The sequence below is a fragment of the Lepidochelys olivacea genome (assembly GCF_965140295.1).
Source record: "Lepidochelys olivacea isolate rLepOli2 genome assembly, chromosome: 1".
Classification (NCBI taxonomy): Eukaryota; Metazoa; Chordata; order Testudines; family Cheloniidae; genus Lepidochelys; species Lepidochelys olivacea.
The window spans coordinates 158,846,008-158,870,734 of NC_140411.1; the positions used below are offsets into that span (position 1 = coordinate 158,846,008).

The following is a 24,727-nucleotide window of genomic DNA, read 5'->3' on the forward strand; positions in this document are numbered from 1 at the left end:
AGAGGAATAAGAGGAGTGCTTCAGCCATGAAACTATCTTCCCAGGCAGGGAGGTGGGATGCAAGTATCATTTAGCATCTGATCATAGGGCTGAGAGTCAGAAGACCTGGATATTCTTCCTTGCTCTAGCACCGACATGCTGTGTTACCTTCAGAAACTAATGGAGATGCTCTACACCTCAGTTACCTGCTCTTTATATCGGGGATGATACATACCCATCTATATCCAAGTGTTTTAGCTCTAAGGATGAAAAACATGATACAATTCAGAACCGCAGTATTATTTCTGGGTCTTTGAGATGACCATCCCCATAGTAGAAGAAATAGCTTGGAGCAATTTCCTCCCAGAGCATTGCCACAAAATACAGTGGAGTCGCATCTTACATGGGGGTTAGGTTCTAAAGTCAGCGTGTAAGGCGAAAATCGCGTATAGTCAAAGTTACCCTTGAAAATCCCTTAAATCGCCCATAAAGTACAGTATACACTCCATCACATTAAGATTGAGATCAGCATCCATCGCGCTACGTATCTGTGAGAACATAAGCCTCATGTACATGGCCTTGAAACAGCGAATCACACCTTGGTCAAGAGGTTGGAGGTGGTATTGCTGGGGAAGGAGAGAGAGAAACATGACTTCAACATCGTTATGTGCAAACCGGAGTGCCACAGGGTGGCCAGGAGCATTGCCTACGATCAGCGACACTTTAAAGTCAAGTCCTTGCTCTTCGAGGTACCGCTTGACCTCCAGAATGAAACACTTGTGGAACCAATCCGGAAATAATGCTGCCATCACCCAAGCCTTTTTATTTGATTGCCAGAACACAGGCAGGAGATTTTTGCTCTTGCCTTTTAGGGCATGGGATTTGCAGCCCTGTAGAGCAAGCCCGGCTTTATTAAATGCCCAGCCGCATTGCCACAAAACAACACAGTCACACGGTCTTCAGCTGCTTTGAAGCCAGAGGCTTGTCTTTCTGATTTCCAAGTGTAAGTGCGGTTGGGCATTTTTTCCAGAAAAGCCCAGTCTCATCAGCATTAAAAACTTGTTCCGGAAGATAGCCCTTTTCTCCTGTGATTTTCTTTAATTGTTCAGGGTAGGCTTTTGCTGCCTCTTCATTGGGAGATGCACCTTCACCAGAAGGCTGCGTGTTTTTGAGGTTGAAGCGGTTCCTAAAACTGCTAAGCCAACCTTGGCTGGCTTTGAATTCCTCCTCATCAGAACGCTGTCCCTCTTTGGCGGGAGGTTTGAACAGCGCGTAGAGGTTAAGAGCCTTTTCTCGCAAAGTGTTGCCATCAATAGGCACACGTTTACGGTTCATGTCTTCCAGCCATAAGTTTAATGCCTTTTCAGTCTTCACTAAAAAGTCTTATCACACACCTGGCTCATCACCTTAGCAGTTATTGGAGCACTTGATGCCACGGCTTGATGAATTTCTCTCTCTCAAAGGCACAGATGCTAGATTCGTTGTGGCCATATTTACGCGCCGCGTTGGAGACCGACAGACCGTCTCTTAGTAAGTCCAACACAGCCAGTTTTTCCTCCAGAGTTGGATCAGATCAATGTTTCTTCGGCTGAGCACCAGATGAAGTAGTTAGCTTGCGTTTAGGGGCCATGTTGTACGAAAAATACGTACAGTACCTTTAAAACACTAGAATCACACTCAGCGTGGCAAGATGCTCACGCTGTGAGAGGCACACGGGAACTGAGATCGACTGAGAGAACAGCAGATTCACATCTCCCATCTCACGCTCACTCTGGGGCATACGCTCATTGAGTGGAATGGTACGCGGAATCACCCACTCTATTTACAGGTATCTTGTTATTTTCTTTTTTTTTGCCGAGCGCATATAGTTGAATTCGCGTAAGTTAAATGCGCATATGATGTGACTCACCTGTACTAGTTTTTGGACAGCGCTAGGTTATCTATAGCTGTTGCTGTAAGCAGACTGAAATGGGGAACCATATGATCTGCTATATAAAAGGAGCACTAAGATGTTTGTAATTTACTAGTCTATGGTTACTTTGTCTATTAGATCATCTGAAGAGAACAGAAGCAAGATTTGTTGTTAGTGTATCCACCTGCATGCCCATGGTTGGCTGAGAATAGGAATGGTATTTTTAAGAGGTAGGATACATTTTTGGATCCTGTCAGTGGTTACTGTATTTCTTTAAAGTCTGGGCTAAATTTTTATTACTTCCTCCTTACCTTTGGTCATTAGTGACTCGTTTTCCGCTTCATCTCCCTCGGACAGCTCAACATCGTCATCACCGCTTGTCTTCAATTCTTTCATTAGATCTTCAATGGCAAAAGGGGACTGATCCACAATGGCTTCAAAGATACCCCGGGCTACTGCTTGCATCAGGTGACGACTGCATTATATAAAACAGTATGAGTGGGAGGGAACACACGCAGAGCATTAAAAGCCCCCTTTCCTTCCCATTTACATTTAAAACACTTTGAAGATGGTGAAAGAGAGGGAGAGAGATGCAACTAACTTTGGGGAAAAAAGTCACCAATTACTTAAACAACTCGCTTAACTCCAAACACATTTTCCAGTTTTGTATTTGGTTCTTCCAATGTTATAGCTTGGAGATTTTGTTGGCTTATTAATATTTTATATTCCGGTAGTATCAGATCAGAGTCAGGGCTCTGCTGTGAGGGGTACTCTATAAACAGAGGTATAGGTGGTTCCTAATATTTACACACCCACTTCACTTAGGGTTTTGAGAAACATAATGGTGAGTGAAGCTAGCCACAAAGGCCTGCCCCAGCGGTTGTTTCTCTACGACCTGAACTTCGTTACGTTCTTTGCTTTGCTTCAGTCCATTTGTTCATTACCTTTTGAAATAGCATTTCAAGAACTTCGTAGATCTTAGACTAAATAAATAAAATGGAAAATCCAATATTCATCCATCAAACTTACTCCTTAGATTTGGCAGCAATTTTGCAGAATGGTTCAATAAACTTGAGATTCTGGTCTGCTGTGAGCTGTGAGATTAGGAGACAGAAAGACTTAGTATAGTAGAGCAGGCGGGTCGAGTAACTCATTGTAGATTGTGAGGTAGGAGATCTTTCTGAGAGGCTACACACAGGCACTTTTCATTATGTTTTTTCTCCACTAAAATTGACAAGAGTTACACTTGAGCACCACCACTGAGATACTTGATAGACGCACTATAGAAACAGAGTGCTCTGCACACGTCGATTTATTAAACTGCACAATATGTCCTTGATCCTCAATTCACAAATGGCGAAATTAGACAGCCCAAGGTCACAAAGGAAGTCTGCAGCACACTAAATCCTGGGCGTCTTCTGACTGGCAGACCTCACCCTAAAGACCATCAAACAAAATAGTAATGAACAGTAAGATCTGATCCCTTTACTAAGGTCAACATAGGAATATAGGCTGAGACTTTCAAAGCAATCTAGGGGATTTACACACATCTTTCATTACAATTAATCTAAATCCCTTAGACTGTTTTGAAAGTCTCAGTCATAGGCCTTATGAACTCTATGCAATTCTAGGGCTGGAGAAACTGTTGCTGAATTAGAGCCCTGATTGTAGACACTGTCCCCTACTACAGAAGCTTTCCCTCTCCTGCCCCCCACTGCCTACACCTGCCGGGTCACCCTTTGCATTCTGCTGTCTCTTCTTTAGAGAGCACTGCTACAAAACTGCTAACATCTTGCCTGTTAAAGAGAAAAGAGTTACCAGGAGGGCATCTGCCAGCAGCACCACATATGGACTAGCAAAGCGAAGGCTACAAGTTAGTATAGGGAGGAGTCCCTGCAGCCTCCATACCAGGCTAAGAAGAGTGACATTGTGGGGAGGGATTTCAAGTAATAATTAAATGATCTGCAGAATTCAGATTCCTGCAGCAGAATTCCACAGTAGCTGCTGTAGAATCAGACTTTAGACTGCTGCAAAATTCTGCTGCTTTCTTAAGTCTTATTGGCTATTGCAAAGACAGAGGAAGGTCTATACTGAAAGAGATAACAGGCAAACTAAATTAAAGATATTGTTGGTATCTGGCAAATTGTGTAACTTCTTCTTTATGGGGCAGTCTATCAAAATGCACATGTCTGAAGCCAGTAGTGCCCAAGTAATTGAAGACAGTTGTAAAATTAGATTTTGAATCTCTACAATGTATGTGGTTAAAGGGTCAGGTCAAGTATGGGCTCAACGTGAATTTTTATAAAAGGAAGGAGTGATGAAAAATTTTAAAATCCCAACAGAAACAATTGGGTTTTCTTTCTTTTATTCTTTTCTCTCTCCAAAAGTGGGGGGGGGGGAAGGGAGTCAAAATCAAAAAGATTCCCTCATTATATTTACAATCTAAAATTGGAGCATTTGTACCAGAGCATGAGATTTGGAAAGTGACCAATTTATGTTCCTTGTCCAAGCTCAGAAAAATGCAAAACTTAGCAGCATAAATAGCGATAAGGAAACAGGATTTTAGAAATTTCTTCAGTGTTAATGAGTTATATTTAAAACAATTGAATATAAATAAACTAGAATTTAAAAACACTGATAAAAGACAGTTATATAATATAGCAATCACAAAGACAATTATAATGTGTTTTCTACCTCCTTGGCTCCAGCTTTAGCCAGTTCTTCCAGATAAATGTCAATAAAATGGAATTTTATCCCACTGGGAGCATTACTCTCTGGGTGTATAACTTCCTTCATTAACAGATGCAGAAATGGCTCAATCAGACTGAAAAAGAAAAAAAAAAGGCAAGCAGGATACATAAATTTAAAAGTCTGGGTTTAGTTTGCTTTTTCACCAACTGCTAAAAGGTGGCTTTTTGACACTTGTCAGAACTAAAGAAAATATTCAGAGAAGTCCAGTCATAATTTTACTGCTTAAAAAAATTGTTATTGTCAGAGTTTCCTGGGGTCAGAATATTGTTTGCCGGCAGTAAGGAAATCCACGCAACACAAGTGAATCTAGTGGAGTGGCAACTCTGTTTTAGTTAAGGTTTAGTCTCTTTTATCGTTTAAAAGACTATTCTAAGTGCTCGAGAATCCATATGCTGACTCAGAATGCCTTTAAACTTACTGTGTCTTGTGGTGGTGAGAGGGTCCAGATTTGGGGTCATCTGAGCCAGGGGTTCCCATGATACAACTCCTCCTAACCCCCCCCCAGCATTTTACAAAATAAGCTAGCTCTTCTAATTTTCTTTGTGTGCACACCTGGGGCTCAGGCTATAGCTCTAGTCCTCTCCAAACTGATCTCAGCTGTTCAGAATTTATCTTACATAGTGTCTGGCTCCCATTGCCCCTTTGGGTGCGTTATATTGAAGTTCTTTAGAATTAGTTTCGGAATTTGGGATCGGATCATCAGTAGCTCAAGGCAAAGAGAAATACACATGCCCTGCAAAACTAGGGCCTGTTAAAAGCAAAAGGGTTTCCAGTCAGCCTGCTGTCAGGATAATTGAGTGGCTCAGGGAGATATGACGTGATCACTGAATCTTGGCAACACTCAGGCACTGGGTGTTTGAGCTCTGTCCTTGGCAGCTGTCAAAGCATATATGTTGTGCATGCTCCTTGCTCTAAGCCTAGAAGTTTCTTCCCATCTGAGACCAACATTTCTAGTTTAAGAGATTTTGAAGTGCTCTGAAAGCCACATACAGATTGATGGTACTTATAAAATCAAATCAAAGAAATTAGCATTAATTAATCAAAAGGAAGATGACAGACTCTAGGAAGCAATTGGGATACTGCAAACATCCTGAACAATGAGTATGAACGAAGGAAAACAAGTCCCTCGGTCATTTAGTTCCTGATACACAGCACACCTAACGTGAACTGATCCTAACATTTCCAGATTCTTGTATCTTGTTTGATGCAGTGGTAAGGGCTAAAAGGGGAGGGGGAGGTGTTGTAGCAGTGAGAGGGGGTACTGGAGCAGTGCAGGGATTGTGGGGTTTGGGGAGGGTGCAGGATAAAGGCTCTGCCGCTTTCGCTGTGCCAGGGCACAGCCCACAGAGGGAACAACAATCCAATGGGGATCATTCCAATACTATGTTTTTGAAAACCCAGTTTGATGACTGGAAGTTGACAAAGTACTGGCTTTCCAAAAAAGTACTTTAACCACAAGGGAGGTAAGAGGGGAAGTTGGGCACCTTCCCTCTACTGACATACCTGAGGGTGAGTGGAAGGCAAGTGGAGTCATCTCTGGCCTCCCCCACAAATAGCTCCCATTGCCCACCATTCCTCCCTCTGGCAGCTTCACTGGCCCAAAGGGGGCTCCCTTCTCCTTCCCTCCACTGCTCCCTGACTGGAGAAAGAATCCAGAAATCCCCAGCTCCCCCAAGCAGTGGGGAAGGGGTTCCAGGCTCACCCTTCCCTCTGCTCCTATAGGAGAAGGGGAGGTCAGAGCAGAAGAGTTTTGGGGTGAGAGCTGTACACTGGGGATGTACAAGGGACTTAGCTCTGTCCCGCTACACCTGGCCACATCCATATTCATCTGTCCCTCCCTTTAAAAACAAACAAAACAAAAAACACATCCCCACTGACTCCAGGCTAGCCCCTGAACTGTTTCTGCATCCTCTCCCTGGCTCTTCAACCTTCAGGTCTCATGCCAACACTTGGCTCTACATGGGGAGGAGAGAGAGCATGGCTGTGCTGCGCAGGAAAATAGGCAAGATGAGAAAAGGATACAGGGGCAGAGAAGGGACTAACATGGCCAGTGGATGTTGTTGTTGAGTTGATCATTACCAACAAGGCAGTGGAGGGGGGAGAGCTGTGTTGTGGTTCATAGGGGTACTGAAACAAACAAATAAAAAAACCAACCCCACTGGAAACTGAGTGCCCAGACACTTCTGTTAAAATGGAGTTAAAGTTACCTCATGCTCTTCCAGAACGTCAAGTGCACTTATACTTATTTCTCTGGAAACCAGGAAATATGAACTTACAGTACACAACATACCCACAATGCAACCGTAACTCTGTACCGTGGAGCTAGAAATATTATTATGAAGGATTCAGTAGCATGGTGCCACAATAAATAGATAAGGAGAACTAAAAGAACGCAGCATTGTTGGTGCTGTGCTTCACAGATTTGAATATCCAGCATTTATCTGCATGCACTCCAGCCATGTTCCCTGTGTTATGTGTAGCTGTACCAAATAGTAGAGGGATTACTCGGAGCAGCTTGGGAAAGCTGTGATTGTGATATGAGAAAAGATGCATATGTCCCTTGAAGGATCAAACATTTCTCAATTCAGCACTGAGTTTTGAGGACTGTATCAGCAGAAGTGCAGAAAGATCTTGCTACCAAGATGGTCAGCAGCCTGGTGCCCTATGTGGCAGTCACCAGGGCAGAGTGAGGGGTAAGTGAAGGCAATGTCTTTGAAGGAATACTTGAGCAAGGGTGAAAATATTGTAAAATTTAGCAAGTCTGGGATGGTTTTTGTTGCATAAAATCAGTGTACAGAACAAAGAAAGCCAACGACTAAAAAGAGCCATCCTGAGAGGAAGAAGGCATGTTAAATTAAAATATTTTTGATATGGGCAAACCATGTAACTTCTTTATTATACATCTAACAGTTTATTTACCTTTCATCCCATCCATTTCTTTTCAGTACCTCGAAGGACTGCCTCAAAACCATGCGGATTAGCTATAAAGCAGAAGATTTGTTATATGACACTACAGTTTTCTAACTATGTGAGAGTCAATAAAATAGCTACTCTGACAGTCACATAGGCAGACTCTTTAGTTGAGCTTTTTATGGCCCACAAAGTTTGCTGGAAAGGTTCTTTCATGAATACACGAGAAGTCTCTCCACTACTGGGAGATGGGGTACAGGCAGCGTGTGATCTAAAGTTCCAACAGCATCACTATTTGCTGTCATTACATTGCAAGCCAAACAAAATACAGTGACCATAGTACATCCCTCCGCACTGTTCTATGCTGCTCCCCACCCCAAAAATCCTCCAAAGCAGTGAAGGTGCATTCCCCACTTTCCCATTTACAGAAATTCCAATTTAATAAATTCAAACCAATTGAAAATGTTAACAACTTCATATTAACATTAGTTTGTCCTGTTGTATATACATTTAATTAAGAGACAGGAACACTACATATGTAACAGCCATAATAAATTAACCTCTAGGAACTTTACATTTTTGATGTTCTCAATTTGGAGTAGTTAACTTCTCAACCATAACACTACAATAATGCAAGTTTTTGAATTTAGCTTCCTTTTTTTAAAAGAAATAAAAATAAAAATTGGAAGACTAAAATACTAATCCGATTTTACTGTGTATTTCCATTAATAGATATTTTAAGCTTAGAATATGCCTTTAAAAATTAATTTACCTCACTTCAATACTTAAGTATAGGAAATATTGTATTAAAATTAGGAATCTAATACACTGTGGTAAGTTTAACTACTACAGATGGTACCTTTTTTTGTTTTTAAATGGCACCTTCCAGAAAAATCTTAAAGTAGACTTACTTTTATTTAAATATTAATGTTGATGAGCAAAAAGAAAAGGAGTACTTGTGGCACCTTAGAGACTAACCAATTTATTTGAGCATAAGCTTTCGTGAGCTACAGCTCACTTCATCGGATGCATACTGTGGAAAGTACAGAAGATCTTTTTATACACACAAACCATGAAAAAAGGGGTGTTTACCACTACAAAAGGTTTTCTCTCCCCCCCTCCCCCACTCTCCTGCTGGTAATAGCTTATCTAAAGTGATCACTCTCCTTACAATGTGTATGATGGAAATGGCCCAAGTTGATTATCATATATATTGTAAGGAGAGCGATCACTTTAGATAAGCTATTACCAGCAGGAGAGTGGGATGGGGGAGGGAGAGAAAACCTTTTGTAGTGGTAAACACCCCTTTTTTCATGGTTTGTGTGTATAAAAAGATCTTCTGTACTTTCCACAGTATGCATCCGATGAAGAGAGCTGTAGCTCACGAAAGCTTATGCTCAAATAAATTGGTTAGTCTCTAAGGTGCCACAAGTACTCCTTTTCTTTTTGCAAATACAGACTAACACGGCTGTTACTCTGAAACCTAAAGAAACAGTGCACACCAGTTTATCAATTACACTTCAGGTCACTGTGCTGCTTGACACAAGGCACTTAGCTATTTTTATATTGAAAACAAGCACCGTATACTTTTATTTAACAAAGAATCAAGATTCAAGTCATAGTGAGTAGTATTGGAAACAAATGGTTACATTTAAAATAGGGCTGTCAAATGACTAAAAAGCATTAATCGTGATTAATCACGAGATTTTAAAAAGTATTCAAAATACACACACACACACACACACACACACACTCCAAAAAGAAAAACAACCACCACCCCACCACCTGAAAAAAGTTAATATTACCATGTAGTATTTATCAAGGCGCAGTATGTCTATCCCATTCCATTCACGGTTCATGGTTTGCCAAAAGGTCTGAATGAACAGGTGCTCTGCAACAGAACAAAAAGGGTGAATGTGCACGTTCAACACCAATACTATTTTCTGTTACTGAAAGCAGCCGAGAGAGACTACTTTTCCAACTTAATTTTTCTTCCACACTTCTCTACATACTGGTCCAACAGTTTCAGCACCAGCCTAGAAATACATACTCAAGACTGTTGTGAGGATAGATACAATAGAGACTGTAAGGTGCTCAGATACTACAGTAATAGGAAGCAAACAAGTACTTTACATAGATAGGTGTGGCAAACAGTTACAGTGACTGATCTTTGTAAAACATTAAATGCAAAATGCACATCTACATCAAAATGCCAGGGACAAGGAAGCGTTGATTTTGCACTACGTTGTACCTATACCCATTTAGGCCCTGATTCAGCAAAGCAGTTAGGCACATCCTTAATACTGAATCAGGGCCTTACAGTTCAAAAACCATTTTTGTTTTTAATTGAGGTGAAAGACATAAAAACAAATCAGCAGCTGAATAAAAGTGAAGTAGAAAGGCAATCTTATGGTTTTGTATTACTACCCATCATTGTATATGAGCACTTTTTATGTCAGACTGGTAATAAGCACACTTGTTGTTATACTGCAAACAAACTTCAGCAAGACAAGAAGAACTGATTGGATTCTGAATATGTGACAGAGACCTGCCTCATACACTGCAATCACAAACAAATCTTGGATGACAGCTGGAAAAGAAAGACAACAAAATAAATAACCACCCCACCTGTCTCTCTTCTGGACTCTGACAACTGGCTAAAAGTCCCAAAATACAAAGGCACTTTGGAGAAAAATTAGAGAAAACAAAATGAAATGGTAAACTTACGAGCCTCTATATTCTGAACGACATGGATAAGTTGGGAGATAGTACTTGCTAGTTCCTCCTTAAAAATAAAATAAAGTTAGTACCTTGTTTCAGGGTTTAGCCTCCTTCCGATCTGCGGCAAAACAACATTGGTTAATCTAAACTTTTAAATTAACTTTATACTAAAAAAGTGTTGAGGTAGCAGGAATAAGAGTTCATGTTTCCACACACACAGACTCTCACGTAGTTGTGAATATGACAAAGCAACCCCGAGCTTGAAAATGTTTTTTTAAACCTACATTGCCATGCTGTGGCTGCACTTTTGTTAGTATGGATTACACATAAGAGAAGACTCAAGGATACCAAGGATCTGTTCATCTTGACAAGTCTACAAAAGAACTTCTTTCCAGCAGCAGACCAAACTAGATCATCAGGAGAATAAACGCACACCTTTGAGTTTACAAATCCGTATAAAACCTTATGAGCACTGATAATATGAAGTCCTCAATTATATGCAGCACACGCTGTATTCTTTACATAATGAATACTGGCTATGCAAACGGCGATTTAAACGGTTGCAAGGAATGAAGTTACTGGGATTTGGAGTGATTTTAAGGTTAAGAATCAACATCTTCCCCTATGCTTACATAGTGTTGAATACAAAGAGGCACTCAAGTTTCAAAGAATCTGCAGACAATGGAAGGGAAGTAAGCTGGCACCGGACGGAGTACAACACAGCCCACTTAGAACTGAAGGTAAGGGAGAAAGTTATCCAAACTTCCTGGCCAAAGTTGTTACACTAAAAAATTAGATTTGGACAATTAGGACTACATGAGGGATCAGCTTCAGAGACCTATGAGAGAACAATGAAAGACTATATCACCAAAGATCAGTTACCTCAATAGAATTATTAACCTTTAGTTTCCTCCCCATCCCCAACTACCTTAAAAAAAGGGGGGGGAGGGGGGGGACAAGGAGCAACGCTAGAGTCTTCCAAAAGTGGATGACAAACTCTAAAGTTCCCTGCTCCCCCAGGATAGAAACTGTACCAATACAGATTGAAGAAGTTGAAGAAAATTATTGTTGAAGCCAAATGGCAAGAGAAAGAAAGATTATTTGAATCCCTCGTGACAAAGAAAAGGGTTCTCTTCTGTAGCCTGACACAAAAAAAAAGGCAAGCAAAACTTTCAAACTGGGTTAAATCAAAGGCCAGGATATGCTGTAGTTAAAGGATTCCTACTTTGTTTATAGAGGCAACTGTGGTAGGTCATACGCAAACCAATACAATTCCTGAGGGTACATAAACAAAATAAAATTTGAAGGAAAAGGTTTTACATTTCCCTGGAACAGGCTGCTGAAAATTCCAAACCCAATTACACTCCCACTCAAGTAAATCTACAGGTACCTCCTTTTAGTGAAGGACTACCAGTTACAATTAACTCTCCCACATGCGCTTAATTCCAACTTACCCTTATGAATGAAATGTGGCAAGAGTGTTAAATTGGGTCAGTGTTGCTACCCAAAATGAAAGGGCACTACATCTTCATGGTGCAATTCAGAAGGATATCCATTATATACACAAAAAACCATGGGATGACGTACCTGTAGCAGAGGTTTATCCTGCATCCACATACAATAAAATAGTCCTTTCCATATTTTTAATAATTCTTCTTGGCTGAAGCCACCTAGAGTGCAAACAACAACAAAAATTATGCGGGGGGGGGGGGGGGGGGAGAGAGAAAAAAAAAAAAAGACACTGCCACCAAATGCTTACAAGTAGATTTCTCATTTCCCCCTCACCCTCTTCCACCCCTTTCAGTTCCTTTTCAGCAAACATTTTTTCTCCTATTTTGAATGGAACTGAAGCGAATAAGACGGTTTTGCTTTTGGAAAAATGTGGTTAATACAGTGATACAGTGCCTTTAAGCCTCCAACTTGTCTCATACAAAGTATATAGCACACTAACAAGGATTTTGAAGTCACAGATGGGAAATACCTGTTAGGTCATACTGATCGATCCCCCTGCCAGCACAGCATTGCACTACAAGAAAACATACTATAGGGAACAAAGTCCCAGTGTTATTTTTAGTGAGGGCATCATATTTAATTTTGCATGGAAAGGATGAGAGGGGAAGTACAAACCAGGGAGAGTAAGTGGCTGTCACTGCACTAAGAAACACGAACGCCCAATCTATACATTCAGAATGGGTCTGTGTTTTGGAATCTTATTTTAAAGTGGTCCAAACATTGAACTGATTTCTCAGTGGTCAGCAGTCGTGGATGGGATAAAACGGTGTTAGAACGCAGATCACTGAATCGCATTTAATATTTTTGAGCATGACTCAGTCCTAAACCTAGATAGTAATTAAGTTCTTTTGATTGTACTGAGAGTTGAACGCTTACCAGTAGAAACCCCATGCACCGCATTGCAAAAGTTACGTTTATATTTAGAATAAAGTGTTTCTTTTTCTGAGCTTGCACAGCTCCTTTTTTTCTGGTTTAACACACTGCACTGTGTTTTCCTTTTAATTTGATACACTGAAGTAGCATTCCCTTCCTGTTCAGTATTCTCCTTCCCATTGTATCTTACCATTTCTATGTCCACATATTTCTAAATTTCCCTTGACCATGTTTTTAATAAAAGTTTCACTTTTCATGTAGCACAGGTCAAGAGATACATATAGGTGCTCTATAGGAGGTGAGCCTCTAGTGATCAGCAAAATATGGCATATTCCCTTTTTTACTAAATCAAGCTGTACAAACAAATACAATGAAAACATTTTAGTCACAAATTAAACTTGAGGTACATTATTACCTCTTTATTTTAATTGTTCAGTCTTTCTCATAGTACTAAAAATTCAAGAGTCTCTAATTTTGACTAGAATTTGTGCAGTGGTCTTACACTCAATTCCAAGCTATGGCATGTGGACTTCTAAGAAAAGTAACTAGTATCAGTAGAGCCAGTTGAACATCTACATATTTTAGGTTCTCCAATATTAGTGATGCTAAAAATAGTGCTCAGAGCCTATTATAGCAAAGTGATACTGAGGTTTAAGATAGGATTTATCACCGCAAGACTTTGAGTGCTAGTTGAGAGTCCCTATCACTTCTGTACCATATCAAACATACATCAAAACACACATTTCAGCCTGATCCACCAACATTTCCAAATACAAGAAATAGAAGTGGGTGACAGAAACATGCGAAGTGCTACATGTGAGCCTTGAAAAACCATCAGGCTCAGATCGTAAGTTGTAACCAAAGGAGACTATACTCAACATCAACATTTTAAAAACTGTGCCAGCTTCAGCCATCCAAGCAAATGTTCAGAAAAGGTGGTGTTTTGTGACAATAAGACTGCCTTTTAGCTGGTATATAGATACATGAGCAAGTTATGGGAATATCTCAGCAGGATCCGCTCCTCCAAAATCTCCACAAACTTAAATAGCTCCCTAGCAATTGTAAATGAGATGTGACTATCAAGCCAATGTATCTTCAGTACAATTCAAGCTAGACCAACCTTCTGAAGATAAAAAATGGCCATATATAAATTAAAAACTGTTCTTTGGACTTTTACATAGATATCCTGTTATAGGTTATGTGTGGATTACAAAATAATAGTTTCAGGTTTTTGGCAGCTTCTCTGAAACACGGGCTTTGCTGCTTGACAGATGTTTTTTCATATGGATACTGAACCTGGGTCTGCTCTGCTTTACACCATTTTAAGTACACTATAGTCAACAACTTACAACAATGTAACAGAAAGAAGGTCCGAGGGTATGCACAACCTTAACTATAGAGTCATGACTCCTGCCTCCATAATAAGGCCTGTCACAGATTATGTCAGTTGTTAAATTTTGAAAAGATCAAGGGGAACTTTTCCATGGGTAAGGAGACAGACTTTTAAAACATTTTTATTTCACAAGGATAACATTTAGAATGCAACACTATCAATTCCTTATGCTCTTTTCCCACAGGTGGATTATTAAAATATAATCATTGCATGTGTATATTAAAACTGAACTCCCTATATTAGTGATCATAGTGAGCATAATAGCAGGCCTGCATTAAGTTATAGGTATCGTGTCATGAAGGGGCAGTGTTTCAGTTAGTGCAGGTACAAATATATTGTTAGCTACAGCTCAGAAATAGCCCTTCTACGGTGTGGGGGGAGGTTGCCCTGGGGTATCTGCAAACCTGCAGTGTAGACAGAATGCATCTGTGCAACTTGCCTTCAGCAAGTCACCAACGTAAGTCACACTGGTGAAGCATCTCTGCGCTTGGGGCTTGTGCTGGTATAAGAGCACTACAACTATACCGGTGCAAGTTTTCCTAAACTAGATAGGCTCTAACAGATTGTAGATCTCTAGGATGGGAAGCCACAGAAGGCTCCTTTTATTCCCTTTTCAGCCCTTCAGTCACCCAATTACTGAGTGGTAAGGTTTAAAAAGAAAGTGTGAAAAAACCATGAAGAATCCAAATTAAGAAACGAGGTGCTGATATTTATCCAAGTATTTTGTAATTATATTAGCAAGAGCCCTGGTACTCCGCACACACTAAATTTCCATGCATACAATGGATTCAGTGTCTTGCATTTCAGGTTTCTGCAGAATTTAATTTCTTTTAAAACAATAAAAAAGATTTTAGCTCTTCCAGTTGCAACGAAATCCTTTCAAATGTGACCCAATGGAGTGTTAAATGCTCATCTACATAGCCACCTTGTTAGGGGACATACCATAGTTGTCACCCAATACAGTAACTCCTCACTTAAAGTCGTCCCGGTTAACGTTGTTTCATTGCTGATCAATTAGGGAACATGCTCGTTTAAAAGTTGTGCAGTGCTCCCTTATAACGTTGTTTGGCAGCCGCCTGCTTTGTCCACTGCTTGCAGGAAGCTGCCTGTTGGAGCTAGCTGGTGGGGGCTTGGAACCAGGGTGGACCGGCAGCCCCGATAACAGCTCCCCCTTCCCTAAGTTCCCTGTGTGGTAGCCGCCCAGCAGGCTATCACCTGCACCCCACTTCCCCATATTCCATAGAGCACGGGGGACACACGACAGGGCTCAGGACGAAGGGAGCTTCCTGGCAGCAGCTGTCTCAGCTTGCTGATTAACGTAAAAGTGGGGCCAGCGTATGTAAAGGAGCAATGCGCTTCTCTCTCACACACGGTGTGTGTCCCTGTCTGCCATGCTGTCTCCCCTCCCTCCATTTTTGCTGCCTTGTAGTGTGTGAGGGTACCTTAACAACAATGAATTAACCCTTGAGGGTTCAGCCAATTGGTAGGTCATCATTTAGCAGTATGGCATCCCCTGGGAAATAGCCCACCCTCTGACTTCACCACCTCAACCAAGCTTCACAATCATCATCACTGTGTACCACTATTAAATTGTTTGTTTTAAAACATATACTGTCTGTGTGTGTGTGTGTATATATGTATATATATATATATATATATATATATACACACACTCAGTATAAGTTTTAAACAAACAATTGAATATAATATAGTCTTTTATCTGGTGAAAAAAATTTCCCCAGAACCTACCCCCCCCCCCAATCCCGGTAATCTACATTAATTCTTATCGGGAAATTGGATTCGCTTAACATCATTTCGCTTAAAGTTGCATTTTCAGGAACATAACTACAATGTTAAGTGAGGAGTTACCGTATAGTGTTTATTCTTGAAGTGTATGCAGGCCCATAACCCTCTCCTTGGATTGTGGCGAAATCCTGAACAGAGTAAAAATATGCTTAGTCTACACTAAGAGGTCAAACCAGGCAGCAACATGCGTAGTGAGGTGAAAAGAGGACCTAAAATCCCTCTTTCCACTGTAATTGCAGCCGTATATTAAGGCATGCAATATGGTTGTGCACCAATCTTGCTAGAATATGGCCTGGTATTGCTAACATCGATGGGGCTGGATTCTGCCCACATTAGCTACACCAAGACATTTTCTAACAAGTTTGGTACACAGTCATATTGTAAATGGGTGCTCCCATAAACAACTGAAGTGTTGAATTGTCAGGCGGAAAACATGGAACAGCTATGAATTACACCCATTCATCTCGGGGTAGGTCTATACTGCAGTGGTACAGCTAACGAGCTGCACCTGCGCGGCTGTAGTGTCACACCGCAGATGCTTGTGGCATCGACGGAAGGAGTTTTTCTATTGACGTAGTTAATCCATCTCTCCGCAAGGCAGCAGTCAGGTTGACAGAGGAATTATTTCGCTCACCTAGCCGCATTTACACTGGGGATTAGGTCAGCATACCCATAGCACTCAGGAGACAAAGGTTTTCCAGAGCTGACCTAGCCACATTGATCTAATTTTTCAATGTAGATTAGGCCTCAGTCAGCTGTCAACTCTAAAGCATGTTGTCACTTAACATTTCCTCAGTCATCCAACTAGGGTGCTTCATTTGTGAGCTCAAATGCGTGTACTCCTCTGGCAATCATAACTGGGTTACATGCAGTTTCAAAATGTAAGTTCGATGAGCAAGCTTAAAAAGAATAAATCATTCTGGTTCCAGTGATATTCTGTGTTTAAAATGGGGAGTCTCTAAGAAACCTGTAATATTTCTAAAGCCACAAGAAACTTAAGTGTACCCACTGTACAAATGGTCCACCAAGGAAATTTAATTGTCCATGTTCAAGTACTTGAAGTCTCTGTGCTCTTAAGAGCTGCTAATCATCCTCATCACATTTGTAGAACTATATTTCAGGAAAAATGCTTCCTGTGGTAAAAGTCAATCAAAAATAATATAAAATAGGGACACTGGGCATACTAATTCTCCTTAGAAAAGATGGGCGAGTACAAGACACTCCACTCCCATCTGAGCAGCAGCATCCCTTACTCCCTCCTACTCTGGCCCTGCTGCACCACACACCACGTGCCATCCCCACATCTCCATTCTCAGAGGCTCCCAACAACTCCACCTGCCTCTCACACATTCTGCGACTCCACTTCCTTTCCCTAACGCCCCTGCCCCTCAGCAGTCTGCCGCCAGGGCCAACCCCACGTGCCTGCGCTACCCACCCTCCTCCTTCACGAACGTCGATGCCTCCCGGAGCACCATGCGCTTGCCTCAGCCGCCCCGACCCTTGGGCCCGGGGCACGTGCGCCGCCTACGCCCACGGCGTCTCCGCAGAGTTGCCACTGCCCCCCATCCTCGGCGGCCCGCCCCAGCGCCACGTGCCCGGCCCACCGCGCGCCTCTCCCAGTCGTTACCCGCCGGGCTCTGGGTCCGGAGGCTGATGTAGCCGCGCAGCTTCTTCACCGCCCGGTCCCGGCTCCGCTTCTCGTTGGCGGCCAGTCTCTGCGCGAACTGGATCTCGGGCGGCTGCACGGCGGCGGCGGGAGCCATGGTCCCTGCTCCACCATCCCCCTTCGCCCCCGCTGCTGGGTGAAAGGCGTCCCCCCCGCCGGCCCGCTGGAACCGGCCGACGCGTTCCATCGAACGCCCGCTGATTGCGTCACACTCGCTCTCTGTCGCAAAAGTTGCCGGTCTCTCCGGGGAGGGTTCTGCTCTTAAAGGGCCAGTAGTCTCTTGGACAGGTGCTTCCGCCTGCTGGGAAAATGTGCCGGTTGCAGCTTGTGCCACTACAGCGGCTTGGTTTGCTGTGGGGAGCCCAGAGGCTGCTCTGCGCTGGTAGGCTCTGCTGCTCCACGGTGCAGGAAGAGCACCTGAGTTTAGGCCCTGCCAGGCCCCTGTTGCAACACTGAGCGTTCCCTGGCCCACCCGCCGCAAACTGTAGCTGGTAACAAGGCACTCTGTACATTTTAACGACCCCCCTCCCATGGCTTCCGTAGAAGCGGTGCCCAAAGTCCCCCTGCACTTTTGCTGGACACAGATGCTTTTCAGTATATAAAGCACTATCTCGCTCCGCCCCCCATCCCGGCCCACTGGGTACTGCATTGCTTGAAACCCTAGATTAGGAAAAACAGCTTCAGGGATTAGTAAACATGGACTGAAAAATCCAGGCAAACAAACCCCACAGGTGAGAAGTGAATGCTTTTAGGTTTTTGACAGAAATCGGAAAGCCCCTCTTTAACAAAAAGCGTTCCCCTACAATTCTAATGTTTATTTTAAACCTACTAGTCATCTCTTTGCTTTGTATCAGCTGCTCTGACCAGCACTGCCAACTCCCATTAAGGTGCACAAGTATTATTATTTCCATTTTACAAATGGGGATGTGAGGCAGCAAGGCCATTGCTACAAATGGATCAATACAGGTGAGTCATGCCTTCCTGGATCCAACTATTGGAGTGGGCATCACCCCCACAGAAAAATTTTCATGGTCGGGGGGCCTTGAATTATGCAAAATCATGTAAAAAGTTTGTGGAAGGGACTCAAACTGAATTTAGAACCCCTAAATACCAGTGCAGTGCCTTAACCACAAGACCGTGCTTCCTACTTTGCAATTATACAGTGTTTTTTAACTTCAAAACGTTATATGGAAAACAGAGTCTGTGTATGCAGTTATAATGCCAAATCAAGGAGCGACTGCCTGGATCTGTTCTTCTATTCTCATAAAATACTGCAATATATTGTCAGCGCACAGAATCCAAAACACACAGGCTCAGGCTCAAAGGCAGTTAGGCACCTAAATACCTCTGAGGATCTGGACAACAGTTCATAATTTGTTACAATGCAGACTTTTGCCTGCAAAAACAGGGAAGCCACACTTGACATGCTAATTCTTTCTACATTCTTTCAACAGCACATACCTCTGATTTTCTCTTTCAGATTACTTATTTTTTCTAACCTTCCAGATATCCTGTCATACACGCTGTGCAAGTACATGAAAAAGAAAATGTCTGCAAAATGCTTTGAATATTTACCTTAATTAGTTAATTTATTTGGGGGTGATAGATCAGTTTTGGAAGTTACTTTGCTCAAAAATGACTCTTGCCAAGTTAAAGCCAATAATGAGTTTATTTATTCATTCAGGGACTTCATCCTGCAATAAATTCTGTGTGGCTGGACCTAGCTACAGGATTGGGGCCCAGCTAAAGTTGTAGTACTAAATGCTTGTAACAAAAGAGTGAATTCTGACTTTTATCCAGACCTTGTGACTACCTTCTACTTTAAGGCACACAATCAATTTTAAATTCACACTTCTGTTTGAAACTATTTATATCTATTCTAGTTTAGAAGTAATATCTAAGATTACTAGAAATGACAGAGGAATAAACATTTTTTTTTCAGCTTGCTTACTTTGTGGATTTGACAACACTTTAGGTTCCATCCTACAGGCTGTTCCACAGGGTCAGCTCCCTGTGCCCATGTGGTTCCCATAGAGACCAGTGGAACTCCATGCAGGCACAAGAGGCCAGCTATGTAAAATGCTAACAGGATAAGAGTCTTGTTTCCCTGTTGTCTGTGTAAATTTTTCACAAACAACAAGAAAGAGAAAAGTATTTTTAAGGGATAGGAAACTATGATAGTAAAAATCACAAAGAGTAGAAGCAGTATTCGGGGTAAGTGTATTAATTAAACAACATTTAATTTCTGTAAAACTGACCAAATTGCAAATTGACAGTGTCTGTGTGACCTCTTTCATGCTTAAACTTTATGCTTAAAACATCTTAACAGTTTCTGCGATTCCTCCATTAAGCCCAGTGTTGTAACTATATTTTAAAAAGGCTGTAATGGTGATCTGGGGAATTACAGACCAGTAAGACTTACATCTATACCCGGACAGATTATTTGAAACGATTAAAAAACAAAACACAACACTTGGAAGGTCATGGTATGATGATTGGGTCTAACCAGCATGGTTTCTACACAGGAAAATAACATCTCACTAATTTCTTACAGTTCTTTGAATACATCAGTAAAGTAGTGGATAAAGAAGAACCAGACAGGCCTTTGACAAAGTCCCACACAAAAGACTATAAGAAGCTAAGCAGACACGGGATAAGAGGCAAAGCGCTGTTATGGAACAAAAATTGGCTAGGAGAAATTAAGCAAAGAGTAGGATTACTTGGTTTTCCTTACTGTAAAAAGTTAACAGGGTGCCTCAAAATTCCAGAGTAGGTCCTGTAGTATTAAACAATGGTCTGGAAATAGTGGTGAGAAGTATAAAAGTTGCAATGACAAAGTTATTTAGGTTAGTCAGGAACAGAGAGGACTGTGAGGAACTTCAGAAAGACATCAACAAGCTAGGCAAACATGATGGTGAATAAAATTCAGTATTGATAAATGCAAGTAATATATACTGAAGGGAAAAATTATCTTATAGCGCTCTAGATTAACTCTCTCAACCCAGGACAAGGACCTGGGCATCGCTCTGAACAGTGCAATGAAGCCCTTGGCTCAATGTGCTGCAGCATTTTTAAAAAATCTAAATGTTAGGATGCACAAGGAATGGGACAGTGACTAATAGAATATTGTAATGCCTTCATATCAATCAAAGTAGTGTGGCCTCATCTAGAATATCGTATGCAGTATTAGTTACCCCATCTCAAAAAGGATATTGTAGAATTAGAGCGGTGTTCAGAAAAGGATAAGGAGAATAGCTGGAGACATGGGAAAATTCTCACGTGAAGAGAGATTTAAAAGATTGCAATTTTTTTATTTTAAAAAAGGAGACAAGAGGAGACATAACAAAAGTATATAAAATAGAGAAGCTAGACAAGACCCATCTGTTTTGCCTGTCTCCTAACACAAGTACAAAGGAACATCCAATGAAGTTTAGAAGTGGGAAATTCAAAATCCAATAAAGGTTTTCCACAGAGTATGTAATTAGACTCTGGATCTCATTGCTACAGGATGTCTTTGAGATCAAGAACTTAGTAAAATAAAAAAAAAAGAGATTGATAGACAATTATATCAAGAATATTAATTTTTTGAAAGAATATTAAAGCTGATGTTTAAACCAATTTTTTAGCTAGTGCTCATCCTAGTCTCTAGTAACGTGGGACAGGGCAGGTCATCCCACGTCTCCCTACTGCAAGCGCTCTTCCACTTTGCTCTGAAGTATCTTGTGCCGCCCAGAGACGATACCGGACTAGCAGGGCCAGAGACCTGATTCAGTATGGCATTGGCACTCCCTGTGTAACACTTGCACTTTGCAGAAAATCCAAGTTGCCTGATTACACTCCTCTTCCGATTGACTTCACCTATTGTTACTAGCTGAACTGCCAGTTTTAAAAACTCCCGCTCGCCTGTTTGTTCCTTTGGAGCTGAAACCTTCATGGGCATTAGTAGCCCCTTAAAAACCAAAAAACAGCCCCACAGCAATCCCCGCCCACGCAGCAGCAGCGTCTGCTCCCAGCCCAGGCACCACGGCTCGGGCACTAGCCACAGGGCAGGGCCTTATACTAACCCCGCTTCAAACGCTGCCCCTGGATTGGCCCGCGTTGCGCACCGTCCGCTCCCCAAACACGTGCTCGCCCCCCGCAGCTACTGGGCTAGCCCAGGCACCGATGGGGGCGGGGCCCCCCCGCTTAGGAGCAGCCCAGGGAGGGGGCGCCCTATCTGCCCCGCCCCTGAACGACAAAGAGGCTGCGGGGCCAGGACGAGCAACGAAAGCCCCGCCCCCAGAGAGCCCGCCCGCTACGCGGCCGCGGTTCTAACTCAGCCCGCAACCCGCTAGGCTCCGCCCCTCGCCGGGACTGGCGGGGCGTTGAGGGGGAGTCACGTGGCGCGGAGACGCGTGGTGGGCGGCGGCGCTGCTGCTGCTGAGTTCCTCGCGCTGAGGCTGGCGCTATGAAGCGGAGCGCGCGCCCCGCAGGGGACGGGCAGGTAGCAGCGGGTGGCGCCACCCGCCTTCCCGCGCGGCCCCTCGCGTCAGCGGCCCCCTGGGCATCCGCCCCCCCCCCTCCCGCCGGGGAGGTGGCAGCGCGGGGCCCGGCCTAGGCCTCCCGCCCACACAGCGGCGGGGCCGGGATCGGGGCGTGTCCCCAGGTGCAGGCCGGGGAGCAGCGCCCTGCTCCAGGCTGTGCAGGCCCCTGGGCGTTGAGAGAGAGAGGCTGGATAAACAGTCTGCCCAGCGAGGGGTGGCCTGGCTGCCCAGGGGGTGGAAGTGAATTTAAAAGGTGGAGAGAAATGTTGCAGGGCAGTTCCTGCACGGGAGTTGCCTACAGCTTGTTTAAAGGCTGAGGGTCAGATTTGCAGGATTGGCCAGTTCACGCTGCTCTGCTTGCAATCCATGCAGGCTATGGGTACCCTTGGGTACAACTATACAGCAAGCCGGATCCCCTGGCAGCGAGACTCAGAGCCCAGGTCTAAAGGCTCAGGCTCCTGCTGTGGCGCTAAAGATCGTAGAACTGGAAGGGACCTCAAGAGATCATCTGGTTTAGTCCTCTGCACTCATGGCCGGACTAAGTATTATCTAGACCATCCCTGACAGGTGTTTGTCTAACCTGGTCTTACAAATCTACAACGATGGAGATTCCACAACCTCCCTAGGCAACTTATTCCAGTGCTTAACCACCCTGACAGGAAGTTTTTCCTGATGTCCACCCTAGAGTGCCCGCGCTGCAATTTAAGCCTATTGCTTTTTGTCGTATCCTCAGAGGTTAAGAAGAACAATTTTTCTTCCTCCTTCTTGTAACAACCTTTTATGTAGTTGAAAACAGTTATCATATCCCCTCTCAGTCTTTTATTCAGACTAAACAAACCCAGTTTTTTCAATCCTCCCTCATAGGTTATGTTTTCTAGACCTTTAATCATTTTTGTTGCTCTTCTCTGGATTTTCTCCAATTTGTCCACATCTTTGCTGAAATATGGTGCCCAGAACTGAACACAAGACTCCACTTGAGGCCTAATCAGCGTGGAGTAGAGTGGAATAATTACTTAGGTCTTGCTTACAACACTCCTGCTAATACATTCTAGAATAATTTTGTTTTGTTTGGGTTTTTTTTTGTTTGGGTTTTTGCAGAACACCTGTGTTGATCAGGCTTGCTGTGTGGATGTACCCTTAGAAAACCAGGGCATGTTAAATACATTAAATGCTGTCACAGTGACTTCTGCTGTGAGACATGAGCTTGGGATGACTTGTGCTGATAGATACAAAGAAATAAAACTTCAGTTTGCAATCTGTAGTATGTGTTTGTGTGAAACTTAATGCACTATAAAAGCACTATACTGGAGAGTATTATTCTCTCTACTTTTTTATTTTATTTTAAACACAGTTGAGGAAACTTGGTCACTGAATTCAAGTGATCTGTTCAATGTCACATAACTTTTGGAAGAACTGGGAATAGATAGAACTGGGTTATGTCTGACTTACTTATTATGTGCAGTGGTGTGGTAGCTGTATTGGTCCCAGGATATTAGAGAAACAAGGTGGGTGAGGTAATATCTTTTATTGGACCAACTTCTTTTGGTGAGAGAGATGAGTTTTTGAGCTTACATCGACCTGAAGAAGAGCTCAAAACCTTGTCTTTCTCACCAAAAGAAGTTGGTCCAATAAAAGATATTACCTCATCCACCGTGTCTCTCTAGTTACTTATGAAGCAGCTATTGCCACATAGTATTTGAGCACTGCATGGCACCTTTGTGCATTAGAGAAGTAGTAACCACATTTTACAGATGTGGAACCAAGACACAGTTAAATGATCTGCCCGGTGTTGCACGGGAAGTTTGTGGCAGTGTCAGGAATTGATCCTAATAGGTTTTTTGAGTTTAGTCTGGGGCCTTAATCACAAAACGATCCTTTCCTCTGTTAAATAGTCTGTATCTAGTTCCTTTCTTTTTAAAAAATATTCCAGCATGTGGGAGGTTTGAAAATACTCATTTCTGAGTGGAGGAAAGAAAATTAAACTTGGCTGTTGTAACTGTAATGTTGCATGAGATGAACTATATTTACTGAGAGAACCGTAAATTAGAACTTTCTCAATTTTGTAAATTTAACATCTCAGTCCAAACGTTCCAGTAACAGGTTTTTTTAATTTAGTGTTCAGTGCTGAATATATCCATCTTTGATGCCAATTCCAAATTGATTTCCATTTTTCTCAAAACTACTGATTTTCTGCTTTATCCTTCCTGTTTGACCACTTATCTACCCGGTTCCCTGGTTGGTCACACTGTTCATCTAAAGTCTTGCTGCCCCATTTATCTTCCCTTCCTCTGAGCCCCTTGGGATTTAATTCATTTTAATGTTATTTATTATTTGTAATATGGTAGTACTTAGAGACCCCAATGTTGTTGGGCATTTTACAAACATATGACAAAGAGATGCTCTCTGCCCTGAAAACGTTACAATCTATGTAAAGAATCTTACTTTAATATTTTAATTTTCACTCTGTTGCCTGAACCAGAACAGCTGGGATTTTGTTAAGACAGCACAGGTGTGTTTTTGAAGTGCTGGTGGTGGGGAACTGCAAAAGAGAAAAGCAAAACGAGAAGTAAAAATTAAGGGAAGCATACAAAGAGATGAGAGAGAGGAGGAAGCAAGCAACCAATAAGGGAGAGGAAATAATAGAAAAGGTGTGGGAGAAATACAAATGCCATAGGTGTTGT

The 24,727-nt window shown here is 42.5% G+C and overlaps 2 protein-coding genes across 3 annotated transcripts in view; one reads left to right on the plus strand and one right to left on the minus strand.

The window, feature by feature from the left end:
• Positions 1–17,872, minus strand: part of RRP1B (ribosomal RNA processing 1B) — a 32,848-nt gene extending 14,976 nt beyond the window's left edge. The window contains exons 1-8 of the mRNA XM_084640967.1: positions 17,485–17,872; positions 11,861–11,943; positions 10,280–10,337; positions 9,358–9,443; positions 7,562–7,623; positions 4,586–4,715; positions 2,921–2,985; positions 2,203–2,366 (exon numbers count right to left, since the gene is read on the minus strand). Coding sequence (XP_084497093.1) covers positions 2,203–2,366; positions 2,921–2,985; positions 4,586–4,715; positions 7,562–7,623; positions 9,358–9,443; positions 10,280–10,337; positions 11,861–11,943; positions 17,485–17,710 — 874 coding nt within the window. The 5' untranslated portion in view covers positions 17,711–17,872. The remainder of the gene's footprint in view (positions 1–2,202; positions 2,367–2,920; positions 2,986–4,585; positions 4,716–7,561; positions 7,624–9,357; positions 9,444–10,279; positions 10,338–11,860; positions 11,944–17,484) is intronic.
• A 3,951-nt stretch (positions 17,873–21,823) lies between these two features.
• The window catches only part of HSF2BP (heat shock transcription factor 2 binding protein), a 59,950-nt gene continuing 57,046 nt past the window's right edge, over positions 21,824–24,727 (plus strand). For both annotated transcript variants that reach the window (XM_084640981.1, XM_084640982.1), the window contains exon 1: positions 21,824–22,006. In XM_084640981.1, the coding sequence (XP_084497107.1) occupies positions 21,971–22,006 (36 nt within the window). In that variant the 5' untranslated portion in view covers positions 21,824–21,970. The remainder of the gene's footprint in view (positions 22,007–24,727) is intronic.